Consider the following 16,516-nt stretch of genomic DNA (forward strand, 5'->3'; position numbering starts at 1 on the left):
ATTTTTTAGGTGGAATTTGTTGAAGGATTTTTTTTGTCATTGAGAAACAGGGCCAATGATGAGGGAATTAAAACTGTGTGTGTCTGAAGTGAGCATACGCCACTTTTGAGATGCAGCAAGAAGCTGAGATTAATTATTAGAGAAAGTAGAAAGGATATTCTTTATCATTGGGAAATAGGGCCATTTTTAGCATATGTGAATATAGGTGGAAATGAACTGCTTGGCAGAGGTCTGCATTCTCATGAGAAAAAAAAAAGAAGAAGAAAAGAATATCATATTTGCCGAAGGAAGACAGACTCTAGTCCTGGTCATTTTTAGTAGTCATTCGCATTACAGCTCTGTAGTAGGCCAAGGAGGAGAGCATTCTGTGGAGACCAGTGAATGAATACTCGCCAGAGATGGCGCTATACACTAAAACCCAGTGATGACATTCATTGGCATCAGCATTTCTTGTGATCACTGTAACCTTTTCAGAAGCAGGCACCAAAGTGGTATTGAATAGACACATTAGTATATAGCCAGTGGAATTCCTGAAGATAATCAGAAGAATTTCAAAGTGGAACTCCACTCGGATGTCTGACCCTTTGTGTGCTTTGAGTGGTGATTGGCACAGAAAACTGCATAGCTTTGTACACACTGTCCAAAGTCCTTGGTGCAGAAATGGTTATAGTTGACTTTGACAAAGAGTAAAGCTGAAAGGAACTGGTCAAGTGCAAGTTAAAAATTCTAATCAGACTTCATCATAAGCAAGTTTGGGAATATCAAACATAAGTATGAAACAGTGACACCTGTCACTATGACAAATGCAAGGATGATTTATATAAGAGTGATTTTTTTTTTTCTTTTAAAACCACCAATCATCATCAACAGGTGTCATCCCTTCTTCGTGCGGTGCATCAAACCTAATGAGGACAAGGCACCGATGGTGTTCACCACCAGCACCGTGCTGAGCCAGCTCCGGTACAGCGGGATGCTGGAGACGGTGCGCATCCGGCGGAACGGTTTCCCGATCCGCATGACCTTCCTGGCTTTCATGAACAGGTGGGTAGCATTATAATCCATCAACTCCTTGTAGGATTTTGCTGCAGAAATCATCTTGTCATCAGTATATCATTGGCTACTCTGAATTTCTCTTCATACTGTAAAAGTGGATTTTTGTTTTGTTTTGTTTTGCATGAAAAGAAAGAGGCACAAAAACATAAAAGTATGCAATTTTTCTTTTGTCTCTATTTGTATGTTTTTGTTTTGATTCCACAGACTAAAAACATGTGAAATTCATCGTACTGGGAGAAGGGTGAAAAATGACTTGCGCAAAAATGTTTGCCTTTACATTACTATGTATTGGAGGAAGATTAGACGGAACTGGTTACATTCACTAAATCTGCACATACAGTAGGCGAAAAAATACACTAATTAGCTGTGCTGATAAAGGAGTATGGAATTTAATCTTCTGAATTGCGTCTTCATGTACGGATGATTTATGAAATTAAGGTCCAAGAGTTGTTGGTTTTTTTGGGGATTTTTTGCAAAACCCTAAAAAAAGTTTTACAAAAAATTCTGTTCAAAATGCAAGCAATGAATGATGACAATCCCTAATGAAGAAGAGCTACAGAGCCAAAGAATAGAAATGTAGTGTCTGGCATCTGATAAAGTAAACCTACAATTTTTTGTATACTAAATCTGAACTATTGTGAGGTGTGACCATTGTTTGCTTTGCTGTAAACATGGAATATTTTGAAGGATGACAATTAATGCATACAAATATCTTTTAGAGAGAGTAAATCATGTGAGAAACAACATTCTGTTAAGTTTAAGTTGTATTTTTCTGTGAGCACTAGGTACAGATACTGCTTTCTCATCAATGCACTTTGGGATGGCTTAAAAAAAAAATACTGTGCCAAACAAAATTCTGTAAATGCAGAAAACTTTTATCATTTGGGGAGATCATACAATAGGAGATCCAGGCTTCTGCTAACCTTGAGTAATTAATTAGCAATTAATTCTGTTAAGATTAAGTTGTTGTCTTTTTCTGTGTTACCTTGGAAACAGATACCGCTTCCTCATCAGTGCATCCATCACGTTCCGCGCCACCGCCAAGGAGCTTTGCCAGGAGATACTCTTCAGGGTGGGAGACCACTTCAGACGGGACTACCAGCTTGGGGCGACAAAGGTAAGGGGCAAAACCTCCAATCCTGTCATGTGATGGTCTAATTCCTGCATACACACACCATTTTCTTGGGCCGGAAATGTTGAAATAACTTATTGTGTATATTTGAAAGGTGTCAGTGAGTTTAATCTCTCTCTCTCTCTCTCTAAAAAAAAAAAATAATAAAATAAAACAAAACAAAACAAAACAAAACAAAACATAACAAAGCAAAACAAAAAACTACCATGACCAGCTTTAAGTAAGTTCTTGTTTGTTCTTATGCTAGAAATTATTTCAGTGTACTAGCTGTTTCTCCCATTTACTATCCTGCTTACCCCCTTCCTGTTTTTCACATTTTAAAGAGAAATATTTTTTACCCCCTTCTTGTTTTTCACATTTTTTTTTTGCATCCTGCCTGCCAGCTCTCCCCACCCCCCCCCTGCAGTGCCTTTTTGAACAATTGCATAATTTCCATGAAAAGTACACATACCTTTCACTTTCTGCTGACATATGTGAAGGGTAATATTATTCCCACTGCCTTCTAAAGGAGGCAATTACGTCGTATGCCCTTTTATTGTGTTAATAAAAAAAAAAGTGGAATTCTTGTAACATTTTCCTTATGTCATTCCACTACTATGACATCAAAGCTCATGTATCCTTGTCATCCAGTAATGGATTTCTTCAAAAGTCTAAAAATTTCATGACTTTTTATTAACAGATTGTCTACATTATGTTTGGGGTAGATTCCCTTTTGATAGCATGAGACCCTGATCTGCCTATGTATATACCTTATTCTCTTGGCCTCGTTTGAGCAGGTGTTCCTCAAGGAAGCTCTGGAGAACCACCTGGAGTACGAGCGCTCCAAGATCATCACGGGGGCGGTGCTCGTCATCCAGCGCCACCTGCGGGGCTACCTGGCCCGGCGCCACTATCGGGCCGTGCGCCGCAGCACCCTCAAGCTGCAGGCCCTGAGCAGGGGCTACCTGGCCCGGCGCCGCACCCGGGCCATCATCAGAGGGATGGTGCGCCTGCAGGCCCTGCACAGGGGACGCATGCAGAGGAGGGCCTACTACCTGGTGAGTCTGGTGAACCATGATGGAAGAAGCCAAGCAATCAAAGGCACAGGATTTTGATGCATACTTTTACAAACAATTCACAGTGATATTGATTAAAGCTTGTTACATGAAATTAAATAAGAATACTAACTCAACATGACTTCAATTTCCTTGGAATCAAAATCATAACATATATCTATTTTCCATGTGGAATACTCTCTTTTATGAATATTATTATCATCATAGCCTTTCTAAACCTCTCTTTTATATCAAGACAGCATATCTTGTCTGCTTACTTTCCCCAAGAAGTTTTGTCAGACAATATAGTGCTTCTGTGGTCCGTGTCAAGAAACAGTTGTGAAAGAGTGCATTAAAGCAGGAAAATATGATTGAGTGTTTCACAAAGTGAACATGTACTGTTGTGTGAGTTTTATATTGTATACTTGCCATTTCAAAAACATCTGAAGGAGCCATTTAAACTTTAAGCCTTTGAAACTCTGTTTCATTGTTTGTTTATATGACTTCATTCTATTCAGTGAAGAGCACTTTAAATTGTAAGTACTCTCCATAGATAATTCAGCTTAATTTCTAGCACATGTAACTGCACTACAAGACAAAACATTGTGATTCTCCATGGATATTGGCTCAACTCATTATCAATTAGTGTGTGATGCATTACAAGAGGAATCCTAATTGGTTGTGTGATTATTTTGCTCAGATGTTGCAGAAGGCAAAGGAGGAGCGAGAGGCAGAGGAGAGGCGGAAGGAGCAGAGGAGACGAGAGGAGGAGGAGGAGGCAGAGAGGAGGCGTGCAAAGGAAGAGGCCATGGCCAAGCTGGCTGCCGCGGCAACTGCATCACCTTCATCCAGGCGTCCCCTCCCTACCCTGCCTCCTACCCAGCCCCAGACAGACTTGTCCAAGGTTGACATTCCCTACGAGCTGCATCTCTTGCTCAAGAGTGGTAAGATGAAAATTGTTAAGTTCCCTCTCGTCAACGCATCACTATTCCAGTAATTGTCCCCGCCGAACGAGTTCGAGCAGGGGACTATGAAACGGGCTCCGTACGTGTGTGTGTCCGTGTGTGTGTCCGTCCGTGTGTCCGTGTGTCCGTCCGTGTGTCCGTGTGTCCGTGCGTCCGTGTGTGATCAAAATCTTCAATTTGCTACTTCTCTGTCATTTATGAGCCAATTTTGATTCTGTTTGCTTTATATGATAGCACTATGTGGGAGCTTTGAAACTTCTACACAGAATTTCAGTTGTGACCTTTGACCTTGACCTTTGACCTATATTGTATATTTTGCTACAAAATGCTACTCCTTCGCCATTTCTAACCCGATTTCGATTCCGTTTGCTTTATGTGATGGCACTAGTTAAGGGCTTCAAAACTTCTACCCAGAATTTTGACCTTTGACTTCTTTGACCTTTGACCTTGATTTTTTTACCTTTATTGTTCATTTTGCTACAAAATGCTACTCCTTCGCCATTTCTAACCCGATTTTGATTCTGTTTGCTTTATGTGATGGCACTAGGTGAGGGCTTCAAAACTTGTACACAGAATTTTGACCCTTGACATCTTTGACCTTTGACCTTGATTTTTTACCTATATTGTACATTGGCTACAAAATGCTACTCCTTCACCATTTCTAACCCGATTTCGATTCTGTTTGCTTTATGTGATGGCACTAGGTAAGGGCTTCAAAAGTTCTTCCCAGAATTTTGACCTTTGACTTCTTTGACCTTTGACCTTGATTTTTGACCTGTATTGTACATTTTGCTACAAAATGCTACTCCTTCGCCATTTCTGACCCGATTTCGATTCTGTTTGCTTTATGTGATGGCACTAGGTAAGGGCTTCAAAAGTTCTACACAGAATTTTGACCTTTGACTTCTTTGACCTTTGACCTTGATTTTTGACCTGTATTGTACATTTTGCTACAAAATGCTACTCCTTCGCCATTTCTGACCCGATTTCGATTCTGTTTGCTTTATGTGATGGCACTAGGTGAGGGCTTCAAAACTATTACACAGAATTTTGACTTCTTTGACCTTTGACCTTGATTTTTGACCTATATTGTACAATGGCTACAAAATGCTACTCCTTCACCATTTCTAACCCGATTTCGATTCCGTTTGCTTTATGTGATGGCAGCAGGTGAGGGCTTCAAAACTTTCTACACAGAATTTTGACCTTTGACTTCTTTGACCTTTGACCTTGATTTGTGACCTGTATTGTACATTTTGCTACAAAATGCTACTTCCGGCGGGGACATATATTACGCACCGCGTAATTTCTACTTTTCCTTGTTTTGTAACTTGCCTTGCATTTCAAGAACCTTGGACAACAGACTGTAATGTTGCAGTCATGCCATCTCCTGTATCAAGAGGCAAAACACAGTCCCTTGGATAAGACATAATAACATTTGAGGTCCGATGTATGAGAGAGTTGCAAACGAACCCATGCACACAAAAGATCCTGCTTGACTACATGCAAACCTTGTGAAGTGATCCACCTCAAATGCACACAGTAAAGAATTTCTATGTGCCATTTTATTAGTATGCTGTCCCAGGTGTTTTGTGTTTATATTTATACTGTTTTTTCATTGTCTGGTTAAATGAATGTTAGAAAGGACAATACATATAACTGTGAATGTAGTCTAAATGTATTTTTACTTTAGAAGAATTTGTTTCCAGTGTTGGCAAGTTTCTTGACCAATGAAACTAAAGGGCATTTTTTCCCCCCATACTCAGATAATAATATCTAAGGATGAGGGAAACACCTAGTGAAAGATTTGAGGACAATCAGGCACTCTGCTCAAGATTTCCCATGAAAATGTATGCTCGTGAAAATATACACTAGATGTAAAAAGTATTTTCCTGCTTTTACTTCCTTCAATATATGTTAAAGGACAAGTTCACCTTCATATACATAAGGATTGAGAAAATGCAGCAATATTAGTAGAACACATCAGTGAAAGTTTGAGGAAAATCGGACAATCCGTTCAAAAGTTATGAATATCTCAAGTATCTACGCAGTCACTGCTTTAAGAGAAGACTACTACAGTGTATGATGTCACATGCGTACAACTATATAAGGAAAATAAAAAGAGAATTTCACAAAACTTTACTTTTTGAAGAAAGTGCACAGTTCTTCGACTTTCTACTGACGTATGTTAAGGGTAATATTATTCCCCCTGCCTCCTGAAAGAGAGAAGTCGAGTGTTCTTTTGTTATGCGAGAAATATGGAGATATGTTGAATTTCCTTTATTCTTTCTTTGTATCGTTGTACTCATGTGACATCACAAGCTATAGTAGTCTTTTCATTCAGCCGTGACTGAGCAGAAACTTCAAAAATTCATAACTTTTTAATGGACTGTCCGATTTTGCTCAAACTTTCAATGATGTGTTCTACTAATATTGCTGCATTCACTCAACCCACATGTATATGAAGGTGAACTTGTCCTTTAACATTGTAAAACTCTACATGGAATCAGTTAAGATCGCCATCCTGTGGAGCAAGTCCTTAATGAAATTATCATCTAGCCTCTTACATGTATGTAACAAGCACACTCTCTGTTTCTTGTCAGGCTGGAATCCGCCGCACACTGAGAGGAATTTGATCAAGGTCGTAGGTCAGGTGGCCCATCATGACAGAGCCTTCAGCTTCCCCACCAATATCAACGATCATCCCTTCTCCAAATACGTCAACATCTACTTCAAGGTGAGACGAGACAGCTTTGTCATAAGATGTGGGATTCTAAAAGAGCATTTGCCTTTGTCTTCATCTGCTCATTTTCTGGATCTGTTCCTTTCTTTGTTGTTGTTTTTGTTGTGTTTTTGTTGTGGTTTTTTTTTTTTACTATTCCTGTTTTCCTTCTTCTTTCTCCTCCTCCTCTGCTACTTCTTTTTCTTATACTACTTTTTCATTGTCCTCTACTTCCCGTTTTTTCTTTTCCTCTGTGTATCTCTTTGTCTAACGGATTGACTGTAATGAAAGTCAGTCCAAGGTCAACAGTCAAACTGGGAGCTTAAACATCATACCATATAGCTCAAGAAATTCAGTATGAGATTTCATCAATCCTTAGGCCAATTTCATTAAGATTGATGTTATGATTGATGCAAATTAAAAAAATGTCAGGCTCGATCTGCTATTAAATCTGTGCTCTCAATTAAGTGTAAGTATCTTTATGAAACAGACTTACAATCTGTATTGATCCTATGCTGGCATCACTGAGATACATTCAATAAATTGAGTGCAAGATCAGTTGTAACTCTTTATGAAACAGGTCACTGATGTCACTAAATTGTAACACTGGAAATTACTGGAATGATTTTGGACAGATTTGTTAATGGTCAGGGTCACAGAAATATTTTTCTTTTTTTTTTCTTTCTTTCTTTTCTTTTTGAAGTAGACAGCCCATGACTGGTTGGATAGGGCATCAGTAAATTTATGAAGTAAATGTACATGACTTTCTACTTTGTTGTGCTTAACAGTACATCATATGGGATGCTGATGGAGATGTTTACACAACATGATATTACAAAATACAGGAGAGTTAAAGGACAAGTTCACCTTCATATACATAAGGATTGAGAGAATGCAGCAATATTAGTAGAACACATCAGTGAAAGTTTAAGGAAAATTGGACAATTCGTTCAAAAGTTACGAATATCTCAAGTATCTACGCAGTCACTGCTTGAAGAGAAGACTACTACAGTGTATGATGTCACATGCGTACAACTATATAAGGAAAATGAAAAGAGAATTTCACAAAACTTTACTTTTTGAAAAAAGTGCACACTTCTTCGACTTGCTACTGACGTATGTTAAAGGTAATAATATTCCCTCTGCCTTCTGAAAGAGAGAAGTCAAGTGTTCTTTTACTATGCGAGAAAAAATGGAAATGTGTTGAATTTTCTTTATTCTTTCTTTATATCGTTGTACTCATGTGACATCACAAGCTATAGTAGTCTTTTCATCCAGCCGTGAATGAGCAGAAACTTCAAAAATTCATAACTTTTTAACGGACTGTCCGATTTTGCTCAAACTCTCACTGATGTGTTCTACTAATATTGCTGCATTCACTCAACTCACATGTCTATGAAGGTGAACTTGTCCTTTAAAAGTTCTTATCTAAAGTGAAAATGAGATTACTGCATCATGGAGTTTATCTACATTATATGTCTCAAATGGATAGATAAGAAAGAATAATATATGAGTCATTCCAAAGGAGTTTAAAGATATTCCAGCATATTCAATTCCATTTTCTCCATGCTCTTTCTATTCTCTCAAGTCTGATGGTTTTGGCTTCATGGACTCACCGATCACAATGGGCTTCCACCTCCTCAATGAAGCCGACAACGAGGAGGCAATTGCTGTCTTCAAGCTCATCCTCAGATTCATCACGATGACCGACCCCGGCAACGACGCCACCAAGAAGACTCGGGACTTCATCATGGGCAACTACATCGTCCAAAAAGTTAGAAAACATCATTCAGAATCGTTCTCTATCTCTATTGTCTCTTTGGTTTGAGTTTATTGATGATTGAAAATGGAAAAGTAGATCAACCGCTAGAAAGTTGTAAATATGCTTGATTCATTGTCACTGACTACATACTGTTTCATCATTTTTTTTTTTTTTTTGGTATGTGTGTGTGTGCGTGTGTGTGTTAGTTTCAACATTATCCAAAATGTTTTCATATGATGAGTGATTCTTGGTCCATTAATCATGCCGTGACATTGCCATTGTGTAGTCATTATGATGTCATCATGTTATAATCTGCTTTATATTCAAGTGATAATGACACAATTGTATGAGTGAGAATACTTGAGAGAGTATGTTTAAAACCCTGCAGGTTATGTTTGAATTAACAAGTAACATAATGAAAAAGTAGAAACTAAGTGCAAGGCATTTTTGTTCAATTCTTTGTGCAGGGACTGAACAACCCGAACATACGCGACGAGATCTACTGCCAAGTTTGCAACCAGACGTGGAACAACAGCAGTAACTCTATCCAGGAGAGGGCGTGGCTGTTGCTTAGCAACATCATGGCTGCATTCCCGCCATCACCCAAGCTCTACAACTACCTGTTGAAGTAAGTGGGGATGCAGTCTGAAAAGTTTTAGATGGAGCAGGAACACAAAATAAGCAGATACCCATGGACAGCATGCTCAATTCAGGAAAATATGGAATGAACTTGACGAAACTGTTCTTGTGTGAGAATGTTCTTAGATGTATAAGTTTGTTCCATCTCAATAAGATGTGAAGATATTGTACATATTAAGCATAGACACTTGAGGAGTGTATAATAGATAAATTTAAAAATTTCAAGACCTAATGGCCAACTTCTTAGTATAACAAGTTTTTTGCCAGTCTCTCATAACATGGTTAACAATATGACTGTATGCAATTAAATTGTCTGTTTTGTAATTATTGTAACAATTTAAAGCAACTTAACTCTGTATGTCATTCTTAGAATGTGCACTTCATGCATATGAACATATAAACATAAACGTTCTTCCTTCTTTAAATATATCTGTATACTAAATACACTTTTGTATTGAAATTTATACTTGAAAAAGATGGTTTATCATCAATGGTTTTGTGTTACTTACACTGTCTAGGATGTAGATGATACATGCACACCACCATAGTCATAATCATTGTGCCCCAAAATGAAACCTCACTGCCTGCTTCTTTCACCCAGGTACGTCTCTGATCACGCCTATAACGGCTACAAGGCCTACTGCCAGCACAAGCTGCTGTCTTGCGACCACCATGCCACTGAGTCCAGGGGCAGCCGCACCTATCCGCCCACCCTCCTGGAGTGGAAGGCCCATCAGTTGCAGGCCAACATGTCCCTGGTCACTCGGCTGCCTGGAGACGAGGAACCCATCAACGTCCAGGTGGACTCCTGGACCACGGGAGAGGAGTTTGCCATGGCCGCGCTCAAGCAGAAGTCAGTGGAAGCTTCATTCTTCTTGTTTTTGGTGTGATGATGATGTAGATGGTGGTGTTGGTGAAGGTGGTGTTGGTGGTGGTGATGATGATGGTAATGGTGGTGGTAATGGTGGTGTTGGTGGAGGTGGTGTTGATGGTGGTGGTCATGATGATGATGGTGATGGTGGTGTTAATGGTGGTGGTGGTGGTGATGATGATGATGTTGATGGTGGTGTTGGTGGTGATGATGATGATTGTGATTGTTGTGTTAATGGTGGTGGTGGCGATGATGATGGTGGTGATGATAATGATAATGATAATGATAATGATAGTGATGATGGTGGTGGTAGTGATGTGGTGGAGGTGGTATTGGTGTTGGTGGTGATGTCGGTGATGATAATGGTGATGACAGTGATGATAATAGTGATGATAGTGATGATGTGGAGGTGGTGTTGCTGGTGGTAGTGCTGATAATGGTAGAGAGGGTGATGATGATGATGGTGATGGTGGTGTAGGTGGTGGTGTTGGTGATGATAATGATGATGAAGATATTTGTCTATAAGACTTCTTTGACCTTTGACCTTGATTTTTTGACCTATATTGTACATTTTGCTACAAAATGCTACTCCTTCGCCATTTCTAACCCGATTTCGATTCCGTTTGCTTTATATGATGGCACTAGGTGAGGGCTTCAAAACTTCTACACAGAATTTTGACCTTTGACTTCTTTGACCTTTGACCTTGATTTTTTGACCTATATTGTACATTTTGCTACAAAATGCTACTCCTTCGCCATTTCTAACCCGATTTCGATTCCGTTTGCTTTATATGATGGCACTAGGTGAGGGCTTCAAAACATCCACACAGAATTGTGACCTTTGACTTCTTTGACCTTTGACCTTGATTTTTTGACCTATATTGTACATTTTGCTACAAAATGCTACTCCTTCGCCGTTTCTAACCCGATTTCGATTCCGTTTGCTTTATATGATGGCACTAGATAAGGGCTTCAAAACTTCTACACAGAATTTTGACCTTTGACTTCTTTGACCTTTGACCTTGTCTATCAAAGCACCTATTACCGCATGTAATGATTGTTCATAGACTTATTCCTTTGTAAAACTGTTCAATGTAATTTCCTTAACTTCCTCAGGGCTTGGCAGATATCCTTCTTATCAGAGCTTTGAACAGGAGCACAATGTACATGCAATGGATATATTTACTTCTTGCTTGCTAATAGCAGCGTCAAAGAGAAACATGCCTTACATTCATAGAGTAAGCCTCCTTCACCATGCAGAGAGATAACAATCTTACTTGAAGTTGAGAGTATTCAATGTCTTATATTGTTTATGGACATTTGTGTTAATAAATTACTTTAAGATATCATCGGGATAATGGGATTAATGTTTAACTGATTTAAACTGAAGCATTGTGCCACCTTAACCTTCAATGTAGAAATAACTTAATACTTTCCACTGAGCAAGAAAGCTGAGAATCTCTTTTTGGTGTCTCTTCTGAGATTTAGCATGTTCTGAAGAGTGACCAAATTGGCAACCTTCTTTGTCTGTGCAGGGGCTTGCAGAAGGAATACAGTGGCTGGTCAGTGGAGCTGATGGACGAAAATGTCCGCTTTGACCTCTCAGGACTGGACTTTGTCATGGACCTCATCTCCGAGATGGAGGTCCATCCGGAAATGCCGGTCAGTGAGTCTCACTTCATTGTTGCCGCGGAGACGATCATGAATGGGAGGATGCATCATCCAAGAACAGTGCGAAGAAGGTAGGAAATGGAGAAGCAGGAGTGCATAATGCATGCAGATTGTTGCCTATATCCTAGCATTGTCTTTGAACATGTACGTATGACGTACATATATACTATGAACTAAAAGAGGGCAGTTTTGTACTATGGGGCAATAGTCAAATTTATGCCCCTGATTTCAGTTGGCCTATTTAGAGGTGGATATGGAGATGGATTCACCTAGTGAGGTGTGTGTAAGAACAATTAATGTAGACAAGCGCATTTCACTTACATGGTATTGGAATGCATTGACTAAATAGAAGTTGATGGAATAGCTCATCATTAAGTTTCTAATGCCGTAGAGGAAAATTATCAGTAGCTATGAGAATGCTAGTAAACTGCAATTTCACTGGTTTCCATATTCTATGCAATCTAGGATATTGCTCTCATCAGGTCAAGATATTGCACTTGCCTCTTGACTCAGGCATAGTCCAACAAGGAAGGATACAGTGGAGCACATTATGTCATCTAGGGGTTTTGGATGATTGAGAGCTGCTGTAATTGCAGTTATCACAGTAATGACACAGATACTCATATCTGATTGGTTCACACTTTTAATGCTGCCATAGAAACTAATATCATTATAACTTACAATTCTAAAGAGCTTTATGAAATCTGATCTGAGTCTACTCATCATTTGCATAATGGATGATGCGCAGTAGCTAACTGTGAATAGACAACCTAGCATGTAAGAAAACATGACACATACCATCTTTTTGATTACCTTACTTGTTTCTTACTTTTGTGATTTATTTGCAGGGAGCAGTCGGACATAGAGAACATCCTGTATGCCACGCCCAGAGCGAGGGGTGACAGACAGGCTCCGCCCCAGCAGGAATCGGTGCATGCACGGCTTCAGGCTAAGTACCCATCAAACCTCAGCATACCAGAGCCAGACTATGCCAGCATTGGGGTGGCAGGTGAGAAAGATGGAGAGAGAGAGAGAGAGAGAGAGAGAGAGAGAGAAAGAGATAGAGATAGATATATAGACAGACAGATAAAAGACAGAGAAAGAGGTAGAGATATAGACAGGCAGATAAAGATAAAGACAGAGAAAGAGATAGAGATATAGACAGACATATAAAGACAGAGAAAGAGATAGAGATATAGACAAACAGATAAAGACAGAGAAAGAGATCGAGATATAGACAGACAGATAAAGACAGAGAAGGAGATAGATATATAGACAGACAGATAAAAGACAGAGAAAGAGATAGAGATATAGACAGGCAGATAAAGATAAAGACAGAGAAAGAGATAGAGATATAGACAGACATATAAAGACAGAGAAAGAGAAGGAGATATAGACAAACAGATAAAGACAGAGAAAGAGATAGAGATATAGACAGACAGATACAGACAAAGAAAGAGATAGAGATATAGACAGACAGATAAAAGGCAGAGAAAGAGATAGAGATATAGACAGGCAGATAAAGATAAAGATAGAGAAAGAGATAGAGATATAGACAGACATATAAAGACAGAGAAAGAGAAGGAGATATAGACAAACAGATAAAGACAGAGAAAGAGATAGAGATATAGACAGACAGATACAGACAAAGAAAGAGATAGAGATATAGACAGACAGATAAAAGGCAGAGAAAGAGATAGAGATATAGACAGGCAGATAAAGATAAAGATAGAGAAAGAGATAGAGATATAGACAGACATATAAAGACAGAGAAAGAGAAAGAGATATAGACAAACAGATAAAGACAGAGAAAGAGATAGAGATATAGACAGACAGATAAAGACAAAGAAAGAGATAGAGATATAGACAGGCAGATAAAGATAAAGACAGAGAAAGAGATAGAGATATAGACAGACATATAAAGACAGAGAAAGAGATAGAGATATAGACAAACAGATAAAGACAGAGAAAGAGATAGAGATATAGACAGACAGATAAAGACAGAGAAGGAGATAGACATACAGTCAACCTCGCCTAAGTCGAATCTATTGGGACCGGCGAAAACACTTCGACTTATGCGAAATTTGACTTCCGCGGAAGTCGAATTTTTCTTCGACTTGTATTTCCAGACGAATTTTCATAATGCAGTGTCTTATGTTTTTAGTGGCCGTGAAATTACAGTAGACGGTAGTATTATGTTGTAATTAGTATTTTTGTTTTGTTTACGTTTTAAAAAAGAATCCTGGAGCTCAATATTATTGGACTGTGATAATCGAAATGCGTTGCACGTAATTTCTGCAAAAGATCGCGAAACGAACGCGGGAGTTCGGGGCGCCGTTATTTGTTCGGGGATGTTTTTACTTCGGTAAGAATTTGAATTAGATATATATTTTTTTTTTTTCGATGAACTTTTCCGCACAATGCGTCATGATCTGGTCGTGATTTGCTTTTGAAAATGTCTTTACTGTCTCGACATAGCGCTTGACCTTCGCCAGAGTGCTAGACGTGCGCGATGTTCGCAAAATCTTCGTGAAACATCGAACAGACCCCGAAGCTTCTTCGGAGAATGTCTCGTGCATGTTTCCCGATATTCTCCGATAAATTTTTATAATGCAGTGTCTTTTTATGTCTTTATTGGCAGTTGAAATACAGAAGACGGTATAACAATACGTATAGTGTTTTTTGTTTTGTTTTGAGTTTTAAAAAATCGAGAAACTTAAGTTATTGGACTGTAATAATCGAAATGCGTTTCATGTACGTCAAATGGATCATTCGACATTTATTTTAGCATCTTCCGTAGCTGAATGTTATTGCTATTTATTTTCGAACGTAAAAGCAAACATCCGGCATTTATTTCATCATCGTACGGAGTTGAATACTATTGTTATTCATTTCCGAACGTCAAAGCAAACATCAAACGTTAATTTCCGCTGCACCATCGAACGCATCATTTCGAAATTTAAAAGCAAACTTCCGACAGTTATAGCATTTAGCATCGTATGGAGCAGAATATTACTGTTATTCACTTCCGGACGTAAAATCAATTATCTGACATTTATTTTAGCATCCTCCGGAGCTGAATGTTATTGCTATATATTTTCGAACGTAAAAGCAAACATCCGGCATTTATTTTATCATCGTACGGAGTTGAATACTATTGTTATTCATTTCCGAACATCAAAGCAAACATCAAACGTTAATTTCACCATCGAACGCATCTAAATGTTACTGTTATTCATTTCAAAATTTGACAGCAAACATCCGACAGTTATTTTAGCATCGTATGGAGCAGAATATTACTGCTATTCATTTCCGAACGTAAAAGCAATCATCTGACATTTATTTCAGCGTCTTCCGGAGCCGAATGTTATTGCTATATTCACTTTCGAAATTAAAAACAAGCATCCGACATTTATTCAATCATGGTACAAATATGGAGTTGAATATTATTGTTATTCATCTCCGAACGTCAAAGTGACCGTTCGACATTTATACTTATAGCATCTTCCTGAGCTGAATGTTATTGTTATTTACTTTCGAACGTAAAAGCAAACATCCGGCAGTAATTTTATCATCGTACAGACTTGAATATTATTATTATTCATTTCCGATCGTCAAAGCAAACATTTGACATTCATTTCAGCATCTTCGGGAGCCGATTGTTATCCTTATTAATTTCCAAACGCAAAATCAAATATCTGACATTAATTTCACCACCGTACGGAGCTTAATCTTACCGTTATTCATTTCCAAAAGTATGATCAAAGATCCGACATTCATTTTAGTATCATACGGAGTCGAATATTACCGTTATTCATTTCCAAAATTAAAAGCAAACATCTGACATTTATTTTAGCTTCTTACGGAGCCGATTGTTACCGCTGTTCATTTCCAAAAGTAATGGCAAACATCCGACCTTTTTCGCGGGCCACCAAAATCTTCATTTCTGAAATTTTGGTTTTTATGTTCTTCTCAGCTGGACATCAAGGATACAAGGGATATTAGGGTTAACTTGTATTCGACCCTTGGGAGTATTTTATTACAAAAGTAGTGGTTTTTTTCCTTCGCTTATTTATCGAAGAATGAAAGAATGCTTCACTCAATGTTTGAATGACGTACGGGAAAAAAAAAACTTCGACTTGTGCGATGAAAATTACATGTATTTACACAAATCTGGACTCGAAATTATCTTCGACATAGGCGAAATTCGACTTGTAAAACTTCGACTTGTGCAAGATTGTTTTAAAGAAATAAGTAAAGAGAAAATCTGGACTTTTCTGGAGCTTCGACTTGGCCGAGTTTTCGACTTATGCGAGGTCGACTTAGGCGAGGTTGACTGTATAGACAGACAGATAAAAGACAGAGAAAGAGATAGAGATATAGACAGGCAGATAAAGATAAAGACAGAGAAAGAAATAGAGATATAGACAGACATATAAAGACAGAGAAAGAGATAGAGATATAGACAGACAGATAAAAGACAGAGAAAGAGGTAGAGATTTAGACAGGCAGATAAAAGACAGAGAAAGAGATAGAGATATAGACAGACAGATAAAAGACAGAGAAAGAGGTAGAGATATAGACAGGCAGATAAAAGACAGAGAAAGAGATAGAGATATAGACATGCAGATAAAGACAGAGAAAGAGATAGAGATATACAGTAGACA

The 16,516-nt window shown here is 38.5% G+C and overlaps 1 protein-coding gene across 1 annotated transcript in view; it reads left to right on the plus strand.

Annotated features, from left to right (window-relative positions):
* Positions 1–16,516, plus strand: part of LOC139730500 (unconventional myosin-XV-like) — a 144,283-nt gene that overhangs the window by 59,189 nt on the left and 68,578 nt on the right. The window contains exons 18-27 of the mRNA XM_071641340.1: positions 871–1,041; positions 2,050–2,170; positions 2,962–3,222; positions 3,920–4,163; positions 6,788–6,921; positions 8,495–8,680; positions 9,136–9,296; positions 9,909–10,160; positions 11,714–11,920; positions 12,698–12,858. Of these exons, the coding sequence (XP_071497441.1) occupies positions 871–1,041; positions 2,050–2,170; positions 2,962–3,222; positions 3,920–4,163; positions 6,788–6,921; positions 8,495–8,680; positions 9,136–9,296; positions 9,909–10,160; positions 11,714–11,920; positions 12,698–12,858 (1,898 nt within the window). The remainder of the gene's footprint in view (positions 1–870; positions 1,042–2,049; positions 2,171–2,961; positions 3,223–3,919; positions 4,164–6,787; positions 6,922–8,494; positions 8,681–9,135; positions 9,297–9,908; positions 10,161–11,713; positions 11,921–12,697; positions 12,859–16,516) is intronic.

This window comes from Diadema antillarum, unplaced genomic scaffold (assembly GCF_040938485.1).
Source record: "Diadema antillarum isolate AM-2024a unplaced genomic scaffold, OU_Dant_1.0 seq00000318_RagTag, whole genome shotgun sequence".
NCBI classification, from domain to species: Eukaryota; Metazoa; Echinodermata; class Echinoidea; order Diadematoida; family Diadematidae; genus Diadema; species Diadema antillarum.